The 20,889-nt window shown below is 49.7% G+C and overlaps 1 protein-coding gene across 2 annotated transcripts in view; it reads left to right on the plus strand.

Annotated features, from left to right (window-relative positions):
* The first annotated feature begins 575 nt into the window (after positions 1–575).
* LOC147115216 (uncharacterized) overlaps positions 576–20,889 on the plus strand; it is a 122,418-nt gene continuing 102,104 nt past the window's right edge. For both annotated transcript variants that reach the window (XM_085993589.1, XM_085993590.1), the window contains exon 1: positions 576–767. In XM_085993589.1, the coding sequence (XP_085849715.1) occupies positions 759–767 (9 nt within the window). In that variant the 5' untranslated portion in view covers positions 576–758. The remainder of the gene's footprint in view (positions 768–20,889) is intronic.

Genomic DNA, 20,889 nt, shown 5'->3' on the forward strand with positions numbered 1-20,889 from the left:
AATGTCTAGTATACCTGCAACTTAGGTTTTGAAAAGCCCTCACCCGACTGCACTTTCAATGCAACTGCATGTCATAAGCCTATATTCAGGGCTATCTTTGAATTGTCAACGAGATTGGGGCTCTGCCTGCTTCTGCTAGTTTTCTAGGTTGGCATATACTGTAGTATGTTCCAACATTTAGTCAAGAGCGTTCTAAAATCAAAACATTGGGCCGGCACATTGTCCTTAAAGGAATTGGGGCTTGCCTTGTCCACAATCGCCCACTCACCATTGCTTTAAGGTTGCAAGTGCTGCTGGGCGTATTGAAGGTAAAACAATTGAATGGGCATATTCTATTTTGCGAATGTTTGTTTCTGGCTTGGAACAGCTAGCGGTGCACCGACAAGCCAAGGTGTTGCTGTGCACAGTGACCGTGCAGGATATTTTCATATTTAAAAAAAGAGACGTGGCTAAAGATCGAGGCTATCAATTTCTGTGCATGTGCAATCATTATCAGGGCTCAACAGCGGGGTTTCCCCCTGTTGGCCATGTGGGCAGTGCTGCAGCAGCTCGCCCACCCTACCCGCCCGCTTGCCTTGGAGCCGGTGCCGCGCGCCGTGTCCCGGGCGGGTGTCCGGGCCACGTTCCTCTCCCGGAAGGCTGGCGCCCGGTTTGAATGTGACGGTTGGTCAGGGAGGGGGGAGCAGGCTGGCCGGACGTCGCCGTGTGAATCGCATCGAAGCAACCAGCGCTTCTGAAGCCCAAAGAGGCTCTCCCAAATGGCTGAAGTAAGGCGCGTTTAACCAGCTGACATTTACTTATGATGTGGAGATGCCGGTGTTGGACTAAGGTGGACAAATGTAAGAAGTCACACAACACCAGGTTATAGTCCAACAGCCTCGGGATTTCAAATAAAGCTGTTGGACTATAACCTGGTGTTGTGTGACTTCTGACATTTACTTAGACACCGCCCCCCGCCCCCCCAGCCGCGAAAAAAAAAAGCCCCCCCAAAAAATGGAGCATTGCCAGTGGCACAGTGGGTAGCGCACTCGCGCCTCCGAGTCAAAAGATCGTGGGTTCAAGTCCCACTCCAGAGACTTGAGTATAAAAAAATCTAGGCTGACACTCCCACTGTCAGAGGCGCCGTCTTTCGGATGAGACGTTAAACCGAGGCGATAGCAAAATACTGCAGATGCCGGGAATCCGAAATAACAACGGAGTCCTGACAAGGGTTTCGACCTGAAGCGTTGGCTCTATTTCTCTCTCCACGGATGTTGCCTGGCCTGCTGAGTTTTTCCAGCATTTTCTGTTGTTATTTCGTTAAACTGAGGCCCCGTGTGCTCCCTCAGGTGGGCGTCACCAATCCCACAGCACTCGTTGGAAGAAGAGCAGGGAAGTTAACCCCGGTGTCCTGGCTAATATTTATATCTCAATCAACGTAACAAAAAACTAGTTTATTTGGTCATTATCACATTGCTGTTTGTGGGAGCTTGATGTGTGCAAATTGGTTGCCGCGTTTCCCACATTACAACAGTGACTACACTTCAAAAAGTACTTCATTGGTTGTAAAATGCTTTGGGACGTCCGGTGGTTGTGAAAGGCGCTATATAAATGCAAGTCTTTCTTTCATCCTTTCTTTCAATTGCCGGACCAGCTCTTGCTGGGAGTGAAGACTTGAATCATTTGCAGCTGAGTACATGTCAGGCTCTCAAGTGCAGGATATGTTTCCTATTGATAGCCTGGGCACAAATAGAAACATCTAACCTATGGTTGCATTTCCAGGGCGCCCCATCAGTAGGGTTGGCAACTCTGGTTGGTCCTATTTCTGGAGGTTTCATTACATGACCCCCCACCCCCCCCACCGCCGACCCACTACCCTGCCTCCACCATTGGTCTGCCAACTTCACTCAAACGGCTCTTTTCCCCCCATCGCCAATGTTTTTTTTTATATTACTAACAAGCAAAAGTGTACAAATATTTTTTAGTTAAAGGGCACAATCTTTTTAATGATTTTTCTCCAGGATTGTTTGCAGCAGTGCCCTAGAGATCAATCTTCAATTCCTGGAGACTCTAGGGGGGGGATTTTAACTCAGGTGTGGGATGGTGTCGTGTTACCCGAATTTCATGTTTCCCACACGAATCTAAATGGATGTGGGAGATTGATGCAATTTTAACTCAATTGGCCAATTGATTTCCAACGTGTGGGAAGCCTTTGCAAATGGGTTTTTCATGACTGAAAGTCCCCTCCGATTACGTCATCATTGCTGCTGCATTTAAGGTCCACAGCAACCCTTGCTTCTTCTGCAGACTGCCAAGCTTCTTGACTGTGCAGTGTGAGGGAGCTGCAGCAAATATGACAAGCGGGAGGGCCAGATCAGCTCCTCGCTTTGACGAGGTGGCACTGCAGGCATTAGTGGACGGGGCTAGGGCCAACAGGGAGGTGCTCTTCCCTTCATCAGGGTGGAAGAGGCCTCCCACTCAGACCAAGGCAGTGTGGATGCAGGTGGCTGAGGAGGTCAACTCCTTGGGAGTCACCCGCAGAACCTGGATACAATGCAGGAAAAGATTTCATGACCTTCAGTGCACTGGAAAAGTGAGTATGAATTTCACCCTCAATCTGATCCCCATTGCCTTTCCTCACCAGCACTCAGCTTTAGCAATCTCTTCCTCCACATCCCACTTGACACTGACATCCATGCACCCATACCCATTCCCTCTCTCTCTATGCTCACATTCACATAACTATTCGACCATGCAGCCCTCACACTCCCTGTCACTCTGATGCTTTGAACACAACTGACAACACACAGGGAGGGCCCTTGGTCTTGCCACCTCACTCCATCTTTGTCTCCTTCTAAGTATCTATGCTATGCAATCTCTACACTCACTCCTTCATTCTCACTCAACCTCCACTTGTCTCCCTCATTGCAGGAAAAGAGAGCTCACAACAAAAGAGAGCGAGTGAGGACAGGAGGAGGGACAGCCTAAATAGCCCACCTGACCCCCTCGGAGGAGGCCGTCCTGGAAATTATGGGAATAGAGGATGATTCACGCATGGGGGACGGACAGACGGGTGTAACACAGCAAGCTGGTGACAGAAAAGTCTCCCATCTCTCTCTTTGACATTGCATGAGTCACTGATAATGATTGTGAAGCTGTAACAAATGGACTTATGAACATCTGCAAAAAGCTATGTGCATGTAGCCTTTGCATCACATCTCTGACTCTTTCCTTTACTCCCCCACAGGACCATCACAAGCATCCGTCCCCCCTAGCCAGGAAGAAGAGGCTGAGCAGCCAGACTCCTCAGAGGAAACTGCAACCTCTGAGGGCGCAGCGTCAGCAGAATTCAGCGCACCCAGCACCAGCGCAGACACTCACACCTCGGTGGGACTTTCGGGACATAGAGTAGTGTTGTCACCTGGTGCATCACAGCTCACAAGTGAGCATCAGCAGATTGTGGAGACAGGGACAGCAGCGGAGAGTCCTAGTCGGAGGGCACAGGACTCTGCCAGCTCGGCTCAGCAACATGTCGACCCTCTGCCTCTGGGCCATCCATAAGATCAGAGGTGATGGAACTCCAGGCACAGATGCAGGAGTCTCTGGCAGGTTTTGTCTCTAGGGTCGCTGCGAGTGTGGAGTGAATGGAGGAGTCCATAGCGAACATAACCAGAGCCTTTGTGGAGTCATTGGCGCATGAACGCATCACCACGGAAAGGATGGCTACCTCCGTGGAAAGGATTGCTACCTCCGTGGTAAGGCTGGCTACGGTAGAGGAGAGGATGGCTACGGTTGAGGAGAGGATGGCTACGGCCATGGAGGAGCTTAGTCGCCAGGGTGTGGAAAACATGGTAATTGTTCAGAATAGAATGACATCTCTTGAGCGATGGGCATCTATTGAACAGAGAAACCAGACCTTCATGGAAGTCCTTCTGAGTAGGACTGCCATTGCAGATACGGGTCCCCATGGCCCCCCTGATGTGCAGCAAGGTGCTCTCCAGCCACTTGCAGGCGCTGAGGGGGACCTGACCCATGAGAGGGAGGTTGGTGGCAGACCTCAAGTAAGTGGGGCTCCTCTCCAAGCGCTCACACTTCCATGCCACTGCAGAGCCCCACTGGAGTCCACACCCAAGTGAGATAGACGCCTCAACCCCTGCATAGCCGCAGGAGCAGCAGACTGTTGACGAGCCCTCACAGGCTTGCAACAGCAGAGGACGCCCGCCAAAGGTGTCGAGACAGGAGCAGCAGGAAAGTCAGCAAGGGGCCTCCACATCTGCTGAAGCCACAGCGGAGGCACCAGGTAGGAGCACGCGTAAGAGGAAAATTCTGCACAAATAGTCACAAGGGTAGTCACTTGGGTGCATAGAAACATAGAAGATAGGAGCAGGAGTAGGCCATTCGGCCCCTCGAGCCTGCTCCGCCATTCAATGTGATCATGGCTGATCATCCAAATTCAGTACCCGGTCCCTGCCTTGTCCCCATACCCCTTGATCCCTTTAGCCTTAAGAAATATATCCAACTCCTTCTTGAATATATTTAATGTAATGGCCTCTACTGCCTTCTGTGGTAGAGAATTCCACAGGTTCACCACTCTCTGGGTGAAGAAATTCCTCCTCATCTCTGTCCTAAATGGCTTACCCCTTATCCTTAGACTGTGACCCCTGGTTCTGGACTCCCCGACCATCGGGAACATCCTTCCTGCATCTAGTCTGTCTAGTCCTGTCAGAATTTTATAAGTTTCAATTAGATCCCCTCTCATCTAAACTCCAGCAAGTACAAGCCCAATCGACCCAATCTCTCCTCATACATCATTCCTGCCATCCCAGGTATCAGCCTGGTGAATCTTCGCTGAACTCCTTCCATGGCAAGAACATCCTTCCTCAGATAAGGCGACCAAAACTGCACACAATACTAAAGATGTGGTCTCACCAAGGCCCTGTACAACTGCAGCAAGACATCCTTGTTCCTGTACTCAAACCCTCTCGCTACGAAGGCCAACATACCATTTGCCTTGTTAACCGCCTGCTGCACCTGCATGCTTACCTTCAGCGACTAGTGCACAAGGACACTCAAGTCTCGTTGCACTTCCCCTTCTCCCAATCTATTGCCATTCAGATAATAATCTGCCTTCCTGTTTTTGCCACCAAAGTGGATAACCTCACATTTATCCACGTTATATTGCATCTGCCATGCTTCTGCCCAATCACCCAACCTGTCCAAATCATCCTGTAGTTTCTCGGCATCCTCCTCACAGCACACACGCCCACCCAGCTTTGTGCCGTCTGCAAATTTGGAGATATTACATCTAGTTCCCTTGTCTAGATCATTAATATATATTGTGAATAGCTGGGGTCCAAGGACCGATCCCTGCGGTACCCCACTAGTCACTGTCTGCCACTTGGAAAAAGACCCGTTTATTCCAACTCTTTGCTTTCTGTCTGCCAACCAGTTCTCTATCCAAGTCAATACCTTGCCCCCAATCCCATGCAATTTTGTGTTTATTATAAAAATGCTATCACGTCGTTATTGAACATAAAAATTCTGATGGCAAATGTTGCAGTTGTGGCGTCTGTCATTTCGCTATTGGGACTTCCACATTGAGGCCTTAGGAATACTTGCAACTGTCAGTATGGTGGTCAGAGTGCTAGGAATCCTCTGGTTCTTGGCCATTGTCAAAGCTCTGGTAAGACGCAGCGAGGCAAAAGTGTTTGATTGACTAGGCTAAGCAAATCTGGCCAGGATGAGTGCGTTCCTTGCATCCCGGGCAGCAATGTTCTCGTGTAATGCTGCCGCTGGTTGATGGGCCTCTGCAGGATGTTCGTTTTCACACTCCTCCTCCTCCTCATCTGAGGAGGATATGTGAGGAGCCACTTGGTCCTCAGGAATCTGCAAGCCACAACGCTGTGCCATGTTCTGAAGTGCACAGCAAACCACGACGATTCTGGAGACCCTGGCTGCTGAGTACTGTAGGGCTCCACCTGATCTATCCAGGCATCTGAAGCGCATCTTCAGCAAACCGATGGTTTGCTCGATAATGGATCTGGTGGAAATGTGGCTGGAGTTGTAGCGCTCCTCAGCTTCGTTGGCTGGCCTTCTCAACAGCGTCATTAGCCGCGTGCTCAGGGGATAGCCCTTGTCTCCAAGTAGCCATCCGTTAAGTTGGTCTGGCAGACTGAATAGCGGAGGCACACTAGACTGATGCAGTATGAAGGAGTCATGGCAACTGCCAGGGTACATGGCACAAACATGCAAAATTTCCTTCTTGTGGTCACACACCAGCTGAACGTTGAGGGAGTGGAAGCCCTTGCGGTTGACAAAAATACCTGGATTGCGATGGGGTGCCCTAAGGGCCACATGTTTACAGTCGACGACGCCCTGCACCCTTGGAAAGCCTGCCAGATGAGCTAATCCAACCGCTCGCGCCGTGACACTTGCTCAATCCTTGGTGAAATGGATGTGATTGTGCGCGAGGGCATCGGTTACCTGCGTGATGCAAGTGTGTGCGGCTGCCTGGGAGATGCCGCTGATGTCTGCTGCTGATCCCTGGAATGAGCCTGAGGCAAAAAAGTTGAGTGCGGTGGTGACTTTGATGGCCACTGGTAATGCTTGTCCACCTGGTCCTCTGGGCAGCAGGCCTTGCTGTAGCATTGCGCAGATGTCAGTCACTACCTCTCGCGAAAGTCAGAGCCGCCTTTGGCACTGCTGCTCAGACATGTTGAGGTAGCTGACCCTGGATCTGAAGACCCTGTTTGGGGGGTATCTCCTGCGCCGACGGGCTTCCAGGCGCTGGCCCCTTCTGGCCTGTGCAGCTTCAGGTGGGTGAGCAGCAGCCTGGCGCTCCTGCTGCTGCTGCTGTTGCTGGTGCTGCTGTTGTTCCTGGTTCTGCTGCTGCCGCGGCTGGTGCTCAAGCTCCTCTAATGCCCAGATGGGAAGGAAATAAATGGCTCCCATGCTTCTGGTATATGCCTCCATTGAGGAAGCGCTGAGTGAAGGTGGCGAGAGGGGTTTCCCAGGAGGTCACACTGGAGATGGGTGTGAGGCTCCAACCATCCACACATGTGGTTAAGCCTTCTAAAAGTTGCCGCAGACCTGAGACCATTAAGTTCTGCCACCTGCAAATCATGGCTGATCAAATCTCCTCTTTAAGAACATAAGAATTAAGAGCAGGAGTAGGTTATTCAGCCCTTCGAGCCTGCTCTGCCATTCAGTAAGATCATGGCTGATCCTTGACCTCAACTCCACTTTCTCGCCCGATCCCCATATCCCCCGATTCCCCTCGAAATCTATCTGTCTCAGCCTTGAATATACTCAAAGACTCAGTATTCACAGTCCTTTCTTGTAGAGAATTCCAACCCTCGAGTGAAGAAATTCCTTCTCATCTCAATCTTAAATGGCCGACCCCTTATCCTGAGACTATGCCCCCTAGTTCTAGGCTCTCCAGCCAGGGGAAACAACCTCTCAGCATTTACCCTGTCAATCCCCCTCAGAATCTTATATGTTTTAATGAGATCACCTTTCATTCTTCTAAACTCCAGAGAGGAGAGGCCTAATCTACTCAATCTCTCCTCATAGGGCAATCCTCTCAACCCAGGGATCAATCTAGGGGACCTTTGTTGCACCGCCTCTAAGGCATGTATGTCCTTTCTCAGATAAGGCGACTAAAACTGTGCACAGTACTCCAGGTGTGATTTCACCTAAGCCCTGTACAATTGTAGCAAGACTTCCTTACTCTTGTACTCCAACCCCCTTACAATAAAGGCCAACATGCCATTTGCCTTCCTAATTGCTTGCTGTACCTGCATGCTAACTTCCTTTGTTTCCTTTAAGAGGACACCTGTATCTCTCTGAACAGCAACATTTAACAATTTCTCACCATTTAAAACTATTGTTTTTCTATTCTTCCGACCAAAGTGAACAGCTCCACATTTTCCCACATTATACTCCATCTGCCACCTTATTGCCCACTCACTTAATCGGTCTATATCTCTTTGCAGGCTCTTGGTGTTCTCTTCACACTGGACCCTGAATTAGTTCAAGATGTCCACTCTGACATTCCACCAACATAGTGAGGAGTTTAATCAGAAAGGAGGACAAGATTTAGTCAACACCAGTGCCATATCAGCTTGGTGCTGGGATGCAGAGATGATGCCCTCCCAGTTTATGTACTTCACCATGGTAATGTCCATACAGAATTTTACCAATTTGGTAAAGACCCAATCCTTGGATGGCCCTGGAGTGGTCAACTGCTATCTAGCCTATGCTCTGAATTGTCTATAGCTGGATGTGACTGCAGTTTGAAACAAACATGCAGAACTCTTCAATGGTGAACTTGGGAGCATGAAAAAGATCAGCGTGAGACTGGACATTAAACCTGACAGCAAGCTGAAGTTTCACAAAGCCCGACCTGTACCCTATGCAATTAGGCCAAAAGTTGAGGCTAACTTGGAGGCCTTAGTCGAGAATGGAGTCCTGGAGCCTGTGAGCGTGAGCAAATGGGCCACACCCGTTGTTCCTGTCCTGAAAAAGGATGGATCTGTTCGAATCTGCGGGGATTTTAAAGTGACTATTAACCCAGTGCTGTCTGCGGAACAGTACCCTCTTCCCCTCATTGGTGATCTTTTGGTTGACCTGCAGTTGATAGTCAGCAATCCAATAGTGCTTCCGCCAGGTTTCACCGTCGTGTTTCCCACCAGGCGTGTTTCAAGTGGGAAAAGGGTTAAATTCGCAAGGGACTTTTAAAATAGGATTATCGAGGCCATTTAGTGGTTGTTAAGGGCCTTAACGACCAGTCCCGCCTGTTGGATGCGGGACGGAGTCGTGACCATCAGACACGACTGAGTTAAAATTGCTCGGAGTCGGGAACCAGGCCGGGGGGGCGGGGGGGTGGTCCCACCCGCCCGCCAGTTTTTGCCTCTAAGCCCGCCTCCACGGCTCAGTGAAAATCAAGGCCTGGGACAATCCTGAACCTTACCGATCAGTCTGAGACTGTTATATAACAAATAGGAGCAGGAGTAGGCCATTTGGATCTTTGAGCCTGCTCCACCTTTCAATAAGATCATGGCTGATCTTCTACCTCATCTCCACTTTCCTGCACTTTCCCCATATCCTTTGATTCCCTTAATATTCAAAAATCTATCGATCTATGGAAGGAGTGCAGCGAAGATTCACCAGGCTGATACCTGGGATGGCAGGAATGACGTATGAGGAGAGATTGAGTTGATTGGGCTTGTACTCACTGGAGTTTAGAAGAATGAGAGGGGATCTCATCGAAACTTATAAAATTCTAACATGACTAGACAGACTAGATGCTGGAAGGATGTTCTCGATGGTCAGGGAGTCCAGAACCAGGGGTCACAGCCTAAGGATAAGCGGTAAGCCTTTTAGGACAGAGATGAGGAGGAATTTCTTCACCCAGAGAGTGGTGAACCTGTGGAACTCTCTACCAAAGAAGGCAGTAGAGGCCAATTAATTAAATATATTCAAGAAGGAGTTGGATATATTTCTTAAGGCTAAAGGGATCGAGGGATATGGAGAGAAGGCAGGAACGGGGTACTGAATTTGGACGATCAGCCATGATCTCATTGAATGGCGGAGCAGGCTCGAGGGGCCGAATGGCCTACTCCTGCTCCTATCTTCTATGTTCCTATGATCTCTGTCTTGAAAATACTCAACGACTGAGCCTCCACAGCTCTCTGGGGTAGCGAATTCCAAAGATTCAGCACCCTCAGTGAAGAAATTTCTCCTCATCTCAGTCCTAAATGGCCGACCCCTTATTCTGAGACTGTGACTCCTGGTTCTAGACTCCCCAGCCAGGGGAAACATCCTCCCTGCAACTACCCTGTCAAGCCCAGTAAGAATTTTGTATGTTTCAATGAGATCATCTCTCATTCTTCTAAACTCTAGCGAATATAGGCCTAGTCTACTCAATTTCTCCTCATAGAACAATCCCCTCATCCCAGGAATCAGTCTGGTGAACCCTCGTTGCACTCCCACTATGGCAAGTATATCCTTCCTTAGGTAAGGAGACCAAAACTGTACACAATACTCCAGGTACGGTCTCACCAGGGCCCTATATAATTGCAGTAAGACATCTTGGCCTAGAAATTAGGTATAGCCCCGCCAGGTCTTTAGCGCCCGAAATTTAGCGCTCGGCCGGATTCCCGTAGCGCCCGCCTGAAATTCAGTTGCGCCGCCCCAACACGGAGGCGGGCGCTATTGGAGGGTTTGGCCGCCTCGTTTGGGGCGAAGAATGTCAGTTTCAGGCGTCCAGCTGCCGCTGCGGCACCCGATGCAGTGCGGCAGGCTGGGGTACTGCAGGCCTCCTCCTCTTAAGGAGGAGCTGCCTGCAGCCGTGAGATCGCCGCTGGATTCCCCCGGCAAATGAGCCCGGCACCACGGAGAAGTGCCGGGCTCGCGGGAGTGACACACCAATGCCGCGGGGAGGTGGTGCAGGAGTCCGGGGAGGGAGGTGCGGACAGGCGGCCGCCGGGAAAGCGGCCGGCCGCCCCTCCACCTTTATGCGCCGGCCTCTCGGAGCTGCAAGGCACCGTTTTGCAAACGCTGTTTGCGGCCGCCACGGGAGAGGCGGCCGCAACTGAATTTGGCGGTCGGACCGGAATTGCATTGGAACCGGGGCGCTGCGCACACCGATGATGTCATCGGTGCCGGCGCAGCGCTACCGGCTAACGTCGATGTTACGGACCAACTGAATTTCGGGCGCGAAAAAACTTCCGGCGCAAACCACTCTATAGCCCATAAGTGGGCGCAAACGCGACTGAATTTCTAGGCCCTTTACTCTTATACTCAAATCCTCTTGTAATAAAGGCCAACATACCATTTGCTTTCCTAATTGCTTGCTGTACCTGCATGTTAACTTTTAATGATTTGTGTACAAGGACACCCAGGTCTCTCTGAACACCAACATTTCCCAATCTCTCTCAATTTAAAAAATACTCTGCTTTTCTATTTTTCCTACCAAAGTGGATAACTTCACATTTCTCCACATTATTTTCCATTTGCCATATTCTTGCCCACTCACTTAGCCTGTCTATATCCTCTTGAAGCCTCCTTGCATCCTCCTCACAACTTACATTCCCATCCAGCTTTGCATCATCCAAATCATTGATGTAGATTGTGAATAGCTGAGGCCCAAGCACTGATCCTTGCGGTACCCCACTAGTTACAGCAGCATGCCAACCTGAAAATGACCCCTTTATTCCGACTCTTTGTTTTCTGTCCGTTAACCAATCCTCAATCCATGCTAGTATATTCTTCTTCTTAGGCAGTCCCTCGGAACCGAGGATGATTTGCTTCCACACTAAAAATGAGTTCTCAGGTGACTGATGAGTCCAATGCGGGAATTACAGTCTCCTTTCCAGAAGAAGGTGTAACCATCGCCTTGCTCCTTGAGCTGGCCTTCCCCTGCCCGCCGGGTCTTGCTTAGGGCGGAGATGTCTATGTTGAAATGTCTGAGCTCCCAGGTAACGATAGCAGTACGGCGTTCTGGTCTGTCGCTGCTGGGGGACGGGACCCAGGAGTGAGGTCGAGGCCCAGGAGCGAGGTCAGGACCCAGGAGCGAGGACGAGGCCCAGGGGCTAGTATAACCCACAATCCCATGAGCCCTAATTTTGTTTAATAACCTCTTGTATGGCACCTTATCGAATGCCTTCTGAAAATCCAAATGCACCACATCCGCTGGTTCCCCCTTATCTATTCTGCTAGTTACAACATCAAAAATCTCTTAACAGATTTGTCAAACACATTTTCCCTCTTATAAATCCGTGTTGACTCTGCCCAATCCTATTATTATTTTCTAAGTGCCCTGTTACCACGTCCTTAATAATAGGATCGAGCATTTTCCCTACTACTGATGTCATCTATTCTACGTAGCGTGATACTCAGCTGGTAGAGCTGAGTTGTACCGCTGACTAAACCTTTCAATTAAATTTAACAACAATGGAGCATGCTTGGGTGCTCTGCTCCCTGGAGAGGAGCATACTTCTTATGTGACAAAAAGTTTGAAAAATAAGTTTCTAATATGACCAAGAGGCCTAGAGGACCACCAGGATGCATTTAAAATTCTTGCTTCTAGGTGCCTGGAAGCCAGATTTCTAACCTGATTCCTGAGTTTTGTTGCCAGTTTTGTATTGAAGTATAGGCTTAACCGCTTCATATCAGAAAACTGCACCCTGAAAGGGGCATCTCATTGTTGGAGTCTCATTAGCATAGCTCTCCAATGCTTTAGCATGTAATCAAATTAATACTAATGATACTAATCTAAAGACCAAACAGTAATATTTTGAAAGATACTAGTGCTCACCACATGCTATTTTATAATAACTGGTGCATTGTACCATGTAATGCACATATATTATGTTGTTGTGTCCTGTTCTTTTAATGCCATAAAGTCTAGTTGCTATAAGTAAACCCAGGCTGAGGCCAGTCAGGGTTTAATTGCTGTTGGTTACAGAAGTTTGCAGAATGGAAGAAAGGTTAATGCGTACATGAAGTGTACATTATATGTAAGCCCACTTTTAAAAAAATTAGACAGCATCACAAATGTCAATTGTGGATAACAAAATGAGTATTAGTAGAGTTAAAAGGGCAATACTCAAACAGGATATAGATGGTAACAAGAGAATAAAGGTTTTTCAGTAGCAAGGTTTCAGTAGCAAGGTATCACGCTACGTAGAATAGATGACATCAGTAGTAGGGAAAATGCTCGAATCTATTATTAAGGACGTGGTAACAGGGCACTTAGAAAATAATAATTTCTGGAGCCTCTAGAGCAGCCTGCAGTCTGGTTCAAAGTTTCATCATCTGTTGTTTGAAAGGGAGAGCTTACTGGTGGTGTGCAGGGTCTGCACGGTGTGTAACCCTATTAGAGGGTCTTCATGTCAGCAGTTTATGTTTTTTAAGAAAGACTGTTATTTTCTTCTGTTAATGAGTTAACAGGGCCGACAGACAGACAAGTGAGTGGGCAAAACTATGGCAGCTGGAGTTCAATGTGTGGAAGTGTGTGGTCATCCACTTTGGATCTGAGAAAGAGAAATCAGAATATTTTCTTAATGGTGAGAGACTAGAAGCTGTGGAGGTTCAAAGGGATTTAGGTGTCCATGTACACAGATCACTAAAAGCTAGTGTACAAGTACAAAAAGTAATCAAAAAGACTAATGGAATGATGGTCTTTATCTAAAGAGGGTTGGAGTACAAAAGTGAGGAAGTGATGCTTCAGTTGTAGGCCTTGGTCAGACCCCCATTTTGGAGTACTGCGTTGATTTTTGGGCACTAACCCTCAGGAAAGATGTATTGGCCTTTTATGGGGTACCGTGCAGATTCACCAGAATGATACCAGGGCTTAAAGGGTTAAATCACAAAGACAGGTTGCATAAACTTGGCTTGTATTCCCTTGATGCTAGAAGGTTGAGTGGGTGATCTAATCAAGGCGTTTAAAATGATAAAGGGAGTGAAACTATTTCCTCGGGTGGGGGAATCCAGAATAAGAGGGCATAATCTTAAAATTAGAGCAATGTCATTTAGGAATGAAATCAAGAAGCATTTTTTTACGCAAAGGGTAGTGGAAATATGGAATTCTCTCCCCAAAAGGCTGTGGATGCTGGATTTATTGACATTTTCTAGACTGAGATTGATAGATTTCTGTTGGGTAAGGTTATTCCGGGATATGGAGCAAATGTGGGTAATTGTAGCTGAGGTATAGATCAGCCATGATCTAACAATAGCGAAACTGGCTTCTGGAGTTTAAGTACCTACTCCTGTTTCTATGACATGTTGCAGATTCAGTTATTTTAGTGTAGGAATCTATAACGTGAGCAGGGATCAATTAAAGGACGTGCTAAGATAAACTTCCAGGGGAGAAGGGTGATAGTAGAATGGTTTGGGGCATGCAGAAGGACGTCGATAGTGAGGGGAAAAAAGGAAGTGTTTGGAAATAGTACTGTCAGTGGCAGAAACCTCAGTAGTGGTGAGGTGACGAGCGGAGAAGATCATGTCCATTGTGCCCCTTAGTGGACGGAATCCGCATTGCGACTCTGGGAGGAGCTCTTCAGCCACTGGGAGAAGGCGATTGAAGAGGATTCTTGCGATGACTTTCCCTGTGGCAGACAGCAGGGAAACTCCTCTGTAATTAGCGCAATCGGACTTGTCACCTTTCTTGAAGATGGTCACAATTACGGCGTCAATTACAAGAGAAATGCAGGGAACAGCACCAACCGCTGTACATGGCCTTCTTTGATCTCACAAAGGCCTTCGACACTGTCAACCGTGAGGGATTATGGAGTGTCCTCCTCAAATTCGGCTGCCCTCAAAAGTTTGTCACCATCCTCCGCCTGCTTCACGACGACATGCAAGCCATGATCCTGACCAACGGTTCCACCACAGACCCAATTCACGTACGAGCCGAGGTCAAGCAAGGCTGTGTCATCGCACCAACGCTCTTCTCGATCTTCCTTGCTGCCATGCTCCATCTCACCCTCAGTAAGAGACCCACTGGAGTGGAGCTAATTTACAGAACAAACGGGAAACTGTTCAACCTCCGTCGCCTCCAGTCCAGATCCAAGGTCGTCCCATCCTCTGTCGTCGAATTACAGTATGCAGACGATGCTTGCGCCTGCGCTCACTCGGAGGTCGAACTCCAAACCATTGTCAACACCTTCACCGAAGCGTACGAGAGCATAGGCCCTACACTAAACATCCGTAAGACAAAGGTCCTCTACCAACCTGCCCCCACCACACAGTACTGCCCCCTGATTATCAAAATCCACGACAAGGCCTTGGACAACGTGGACCACTTTCCATACCTCGGGAGCCTACTGTCAACAAGGGCAGACGCCGACGACGAAGTCCAACACCGCCTTCAGTGTGCCAGTGCAGCCTTCGGTCACCTGAGGAAGAGAGTGTTTGAAGACCAGGACCTCAAACCCAGGACTAAGCTCATGGTCTACAGAGCAGCAGTGATACCCACCCTGCTGTATGCCTCAGAGATATGGTCCATGTACAGCAGGTACCTCAAAGCACTGGAGAGGTACCACCAACACTGCCTCTGCAAGATCCTGCAAATCCATTGGCAGGATAGGCGCACCAACGTCAGTGTTCTTGCTCAGGCTAACATCCCCAGCATCGAAGCTTTGACCACGCTCAATCAGCTCCGATGGACAGGTCACGTTGTCCGCATGCCCGATATGAGACTCCCAAAACAAGCGCTCTACTCGGAGCTCCGGCACGGCAAGAGAGCCCCAGGTGGGCAGAGGAAATGCTTCAAGGACACCCTCAAAGCCTTCTTGAAAAAATGTAACATCCCCATCGACACCTGGGAATCCCTGGCCCAAGGCCGCACAAAGTGGAGGAGAAGCATCCGGGAAGGCGCCGAACACCTCGAGTCTCTTCGCCGGGAGCAAATGGAAGCCAAGCGCAAGGAGCGCATGTCAACCCAAACACCCAACCCACCCGCCCCTTCAACCACCGTCTGCCCCACCTGTGACAGAGACTGTAGGTCCCGCATTGGACTCATCAGTCACCTGAGAACTCATTTTTAGTGTGGAAGCAAGTCATCCTCGGTTCCGAGGGACTGCTTAAGAGAAGAGTGAGTGGTGAGGACATGGGGAATGATGAGGGGATGGCTGTGGGGATTGGTGGGAGGGTTGACATGCGGGGTGCCTGAGTGAGGGTAGAAGTACATAGAAATCAGGAGAGGGGCAAGGAGAATTTAGGTATGGGTTGAAATCATTCAGGATACAAAAGTGAGGAAAATAGGAAGATTTCAGTGAGGAAGTTAGTAGGGACTTCAGGGGGCAGTAGACTAAGAAAACTTTGAACGATGGAGCCACTGAAGTTTGGCAAGTGGAGAGGGTGTTGGATGAGTGGGATTTAGGCCGCGATTTTGCCGGCGGGTCTGGAGGCGGGTCAGGAGTGAAAATCTAAATGATTGACAGCGGGTTGTGAACCTGCCGCCATCCTGCCTCCACACAACTTTACAAAGTGTTGGGTCTGCGAGTCCCGATCAGACCCGACACCAAGCGGCGGAAGAGGCACTTAAAGCAGCTTGTTAACTGCCTACATAATCCCATTTTTACAGGCTCTTCCCATTTTACTACATTTTCAGCGTGTTCCACGTCGTGCGACAAATACACCAGCTGATTGTTGCTGGTTCAGCAACTACTTGAATTCTTGACGGCTGCACCTGCAGTATAAAAGCGGACCTGTAACATGGCTGACTTTCAGATGTCAGAACTTTGTGTTTTGAGGTTTTGGAATACATTTTGCAGGTCTATTGAGCTTGTAAATGTTTAAGCTGAGAACCATATGCATTGTGACCTCCTTGGAAAACACTCTCCCCACATTGACTGAGCGCTTATAACATCTATTCCTCAACTGAGATATATACCAGCGGAATGGGAACCATTTATACCCTCTCATCCTGGTCCTCAGAATCGGAAGACGACCAGCCGCAGCAGCAGCAGAACCAGGCACAACAGCAGCAGCAACAACAGGAGCGCCAACTTTCTCCTCAGTCACCTGATGCTGCACAGGGCAGAGGGCTGCACCGTGCCGCAGGAGTTACCCCCAACACAGGGTTTACAGGCCGAGGATGAGCTTCCTCAACATGAGTGAACAGCAGTGCCAAAGGAGGCTGAGACTTTCGCAAGAGGTAGTCACTGACATCTGCACAATGCTGCACCAACACCTGTAGCCCAGAGGAGCGGGTGGATACTCCTTACCAGTGGCTGTCAAAGTCACCACCGCACTCAACTTCATTGCTTCAGGGTCCTTCCAGCGATCAGCAGCAGTCATCAGCGGCATCTCCCAGTCGGCCGCACATACTTGCATCACGCAGATTACCGATGCTCTCTTTGCAAAGTTGCACAATTACATCCACTTCTCCACAGATGAAGCAAGTGTAACCATGCGTGTGGTTGGCTTTGCAAATATGGCAGGCTTCCCAAGGGTGCAGGGCATCGTAGACTGCACACATGTGGCCATTAGGGCACCCCATCACAACCCAACTGCATCTGTCAACTGCAAAGGCTTCCACTCCCTTAACGTCCAGCTGGTGTGTAACCACAGGAAGAACATTATGCATGTTTGTGGCAAGTTCCCTGGCAGTTGCCATGACTCGTTCATCCTGCGGTAGTCTACTGTGCCTCAGCTGTTCAATCCGCCAACCCAACTTTCAGGATGGCTACTTGGAGACAAGGGCTATCCCCTGAAGACATGGCTAAGGACACCAATAAGCGTCCTGCACCCTCCGACGAGGACTCTCCACTGCTGTCCCTGTCTTCACCATCTGCTGCTGCTCACTTGTGAGCTGTGATACACCAGGTGACAACACTAATCTATCTCGTGAATGACCCACCGAGGTGCGCGTCTCTGCGCTGGTGCTGGGTGCGCTCAATTCTGCTGACACTGCGTCCTCAGAGGTTCCAGCTTCCTCTGAGGAGTCTTACGGCTCTTCCTCCTGGACAGTGGGGAGGGGGGCTATCGATGGTCCTGTGAGGAAGTAAAGGCATGAATTAGGCATGTGATATTAACGTAGCAGACACATCCCATTGTGCAGATGATCAGAACTCAATCTGTATGAACATCAGATGCCATATCAGTCACTCATGAAATCTAAATGAGAGGGTTGCAAATCTATTCTGTCACCAGCTTGCTCTACTGTGCCCGTCTCTCCATCCACCACTTCCAGATCCTCAGTACCTCCGACGATGTCGATAGCATCCTCCTCAGTGGTGGTCAAGTGCACCATGGAAGGTGGCCCTCCTCCTGTCCTCCCCCTCTCCCTCCTATTCTGGGCTCTCTTTTCCTGCAATGAGGGCCTTGGTGAGACCACATCTTGAGTATTGTGTGCAGTTTTGGTCGCCTTATCTGAGGAAGGATGTTCTTGCCATGGAGGGATACCTCCAGGCTGATACCTGGGATGGCAGGAATGACGTATGAGGAGAGATTGGGTCGATTGGGCTTATACTCGCTGGAATTTAGAAGAATGAGAGGGGATCTCATTGAAACTTATAAAATTCTAACAGGACTAGACAGACTAGATGCAGGAAGGATGTTCTCGATGGTCAGGGAGTCCAGAACCAGGGGTCACAGTCTAAGGATAAGGGGTAAGCCATTTAGGACAGAGATGAGGAGGAATTTCTTCACCCAGAGAGTGGTGAACCTGTGGAATTCTCTACCACAGAAGGCAGTAGAGGCCAATACATTAAATATATTCAAGAAGGAGTTGGATATATTTCTTAAGGCTAAAGGGATCAAGGGATATGGAGAGAAGGCAGGAACGGAGTACTGAATTTGGATGATCAGCCATGATCTCATTGAATGGCGGAGCAGGCTCGAGGGGCTGAATGGCCTACTCCTGCTCCTATCTTCTATGTTTCTATGAGACACAAGTGGAGTTTGAGCGAGAATGTTGGAGTGAGTGTAGAGAAATCTTAGAGGGAGACAAAGATGGAGTGAGGTGCCAATACCAAGGGCCCCTCCCTGTGCGTTGCATAACAGTGATAACGAGTGTGAGGGGTGCATAGTAGAATGGTGGAGTGATTCTGTATATAGAGAGAGGGATGGTTAAGGGTGCAAGGGATGTAAGGGTAAGTTGGGATGTGCAGGAGTAGGTCGACAATGCAGAGTGCTGGTGATGAGAGGAGATGGGGAGCAGATTGAAGGTAAGTGTCATGTTATACTCACTTTTGCTGAACGTAGCAGATCATTGAACCTTTTGCAGCACTGAACCCAGGTGCGCGAGCACAAAGACCTGGCGCTCACCTCCTCAAGCAATTTGCAGCCAGGCTGCCTTGGTTTGCTGAGGAGGCTTCCTCCGTCCATTTGAGGGGAACAGAACTCTTTGCGCCCTCTCACTCCCTTCACAAGAGCATGCAGGGAGTCATCATCAAATCTAGGAGAGGCCTTTGCTGTTGAACCAGTCATCTCACTATCTGCCACACTGAGAAGCATCAGAAAATGAATGAAAAACCACAAGGCTGTATGGGCCCCTTAAATGCAGCTGAATGGAAGACGTCAGCAGAAGCGAGCAGCAGACCCAAACCCACTGATTGGGCCGGGCAACGTGTACAATGGGCTTAATAAGCCCAGTTAAGGGAAAATAGTTAATTCAGAGCGGCTGAAACCGACAGCGGGACCAGAACCCGCCGACCAGCCAACCCGACGCCGATGGTAAAATCGCGAGCATGGTGTGGGACATGATAGAAGATAGAAGCAGAGTTTTGAACATATTGCAGTTTATGGAACACCAGCAAGGAGATCATTGTAGTAGTCGAGTTTGGAGGCCCGAGACCGGAGGAGGTGGACCTGTGTGGGAGCGGGAGCAGCAGCGGGACCTGAGAGAAGGCAGAGCGGCCATAAAGGAGCGTGGCAGAGGAGGCCCGACACCGGAGGAGGCGGACCTGCGCGGGAGAGCCAGCAGGACCTGAGAGAAGGCGGAGCAGCCATAAAGGAGCGTGGCAGAGGAGGCCCGACACCGGAGGAGGCGGACCTGCGTGGGAGAGCCAGCAGGACCTGAGAGAAGGTGGAGCAGCCATAAAGGAGCGTGGCAGAGGAGGCCCGACACTGGAGGAGGCGGACCTGTGTGGGAGTGGCAGCAGGACCTGAGAGAAGGCGGAGCGGCCATAAAGGAGTGTGGCAGAGGAGGCCAGTCACCGGAATAGTCGGACCAGCGTGGGAGCGGCAGTGGGACCTGAGAGGCAAAATTCAAAAGAGTGACTTCAGAGAGAAAAAAGTGATGTCGGCACTAGGGAAGAAGCTGATTGGTGAGTAGATGTTTATTTCTTTTTTTTGAGCATCACTTTTGTCTGTAGCCTTTTAGGGGGAAAAATTCGGTTGCTTTGTGCCTCCCGTTAGTGCTAATGGAGCGCAAAGCAACTAGCGCCCGGGTGCAGCGATGTTTGCGCCGCTCGCGAAATTGACCAGACATTTTGCGGCGGCGCTAAGCACTACCACCACGATTTCCTGCGCCGCAGACCGTGACATCAGTCAAGCATGCAACGCCCCGGTAGCGCCCCGGACCAGATATTGAGTGGCGCCCCCTGCCTTACTGCCTGCCGCTAGCAACGACAGGTTGAGGGGAGAGTTTTGCAGTCAGGAAGGGACTGGGGAAGCGCTATTTAAAAGCGACCGCTTCCTGCCTTTTTGTGTTGGTGACATTTTTGCGCCACGCATTCTGAGAGAGAGAGAGAGAGAGAGAGACTTCTGGAGAGATTCAATGCTCTGTGAAGGAGTTTTGGGTACTGAGCAGCACTTTGCAGGTTCATTTTGATTTGACCTTCCTTGCATCGATTTCGAAGAGACTGTGGGGGCTGCACTCTGAGCTCTTTCCCTGGGCCTCTCCATTGTTCTTTCCAGCAGATTTTATGTACAGGTCTCTCTAGGCCGAGATTCAAGGCTGCAATGAGCAGGGTGTGCATGGAGAGCAAGATTGACCTTCCCTTTTAAGAACTGGCCAGAGCCAGTGTGTCTCTGTTCCATTGCTGACTGACATCACATGAGCTTCACCAGCGCTCTGAAGTAGCACCTCACTCCTCGCTGTTAGCACCTTAAGAGAGGTGTATAGCGCCTGATTTAGCGCTCCAATCACCTCCAGGGGTGATAGAAGCCAAGTTTGCATTTGGAGGCGATAATTAGCACCAGGCGCTAAACTTTGCGCCCGGCCGATAATTGCGCCCTAAACGGGGCGATACCAAATTGCTACCCCTTAGTCTTTAACTAAGGGTGGAGGGTTATACTAAATACTTTAGTTAATTAATCTAATAACTAGAGGCATGGCAGGGCTGCTCGGTCCCGTGGAGAGCACATCCTGTGCCATGTGGGAGTCCTGGACGCTTCGCGTAGCCTGGACGACCACATGTGCAGGAAGTGTCGCCAGCTGCAGCAACTTGAGCTCCG

The sequence above is a fragment of the Somniosus microcephalus genome, chromosome 7, assembly GCF_052327205.1.
Source record: "Somniosus microcephalus isolate GS21.2 chromosome 7, FLI_Smic_1.0, whole genome shotgun sequence".
Classification (NCBI taxonomy): Eukaryota; Metazoa; Chordata; class Chondrichthyes; order Squaliformes; family Somniosidae; genus Somniosus; species Somniosus microcephalus.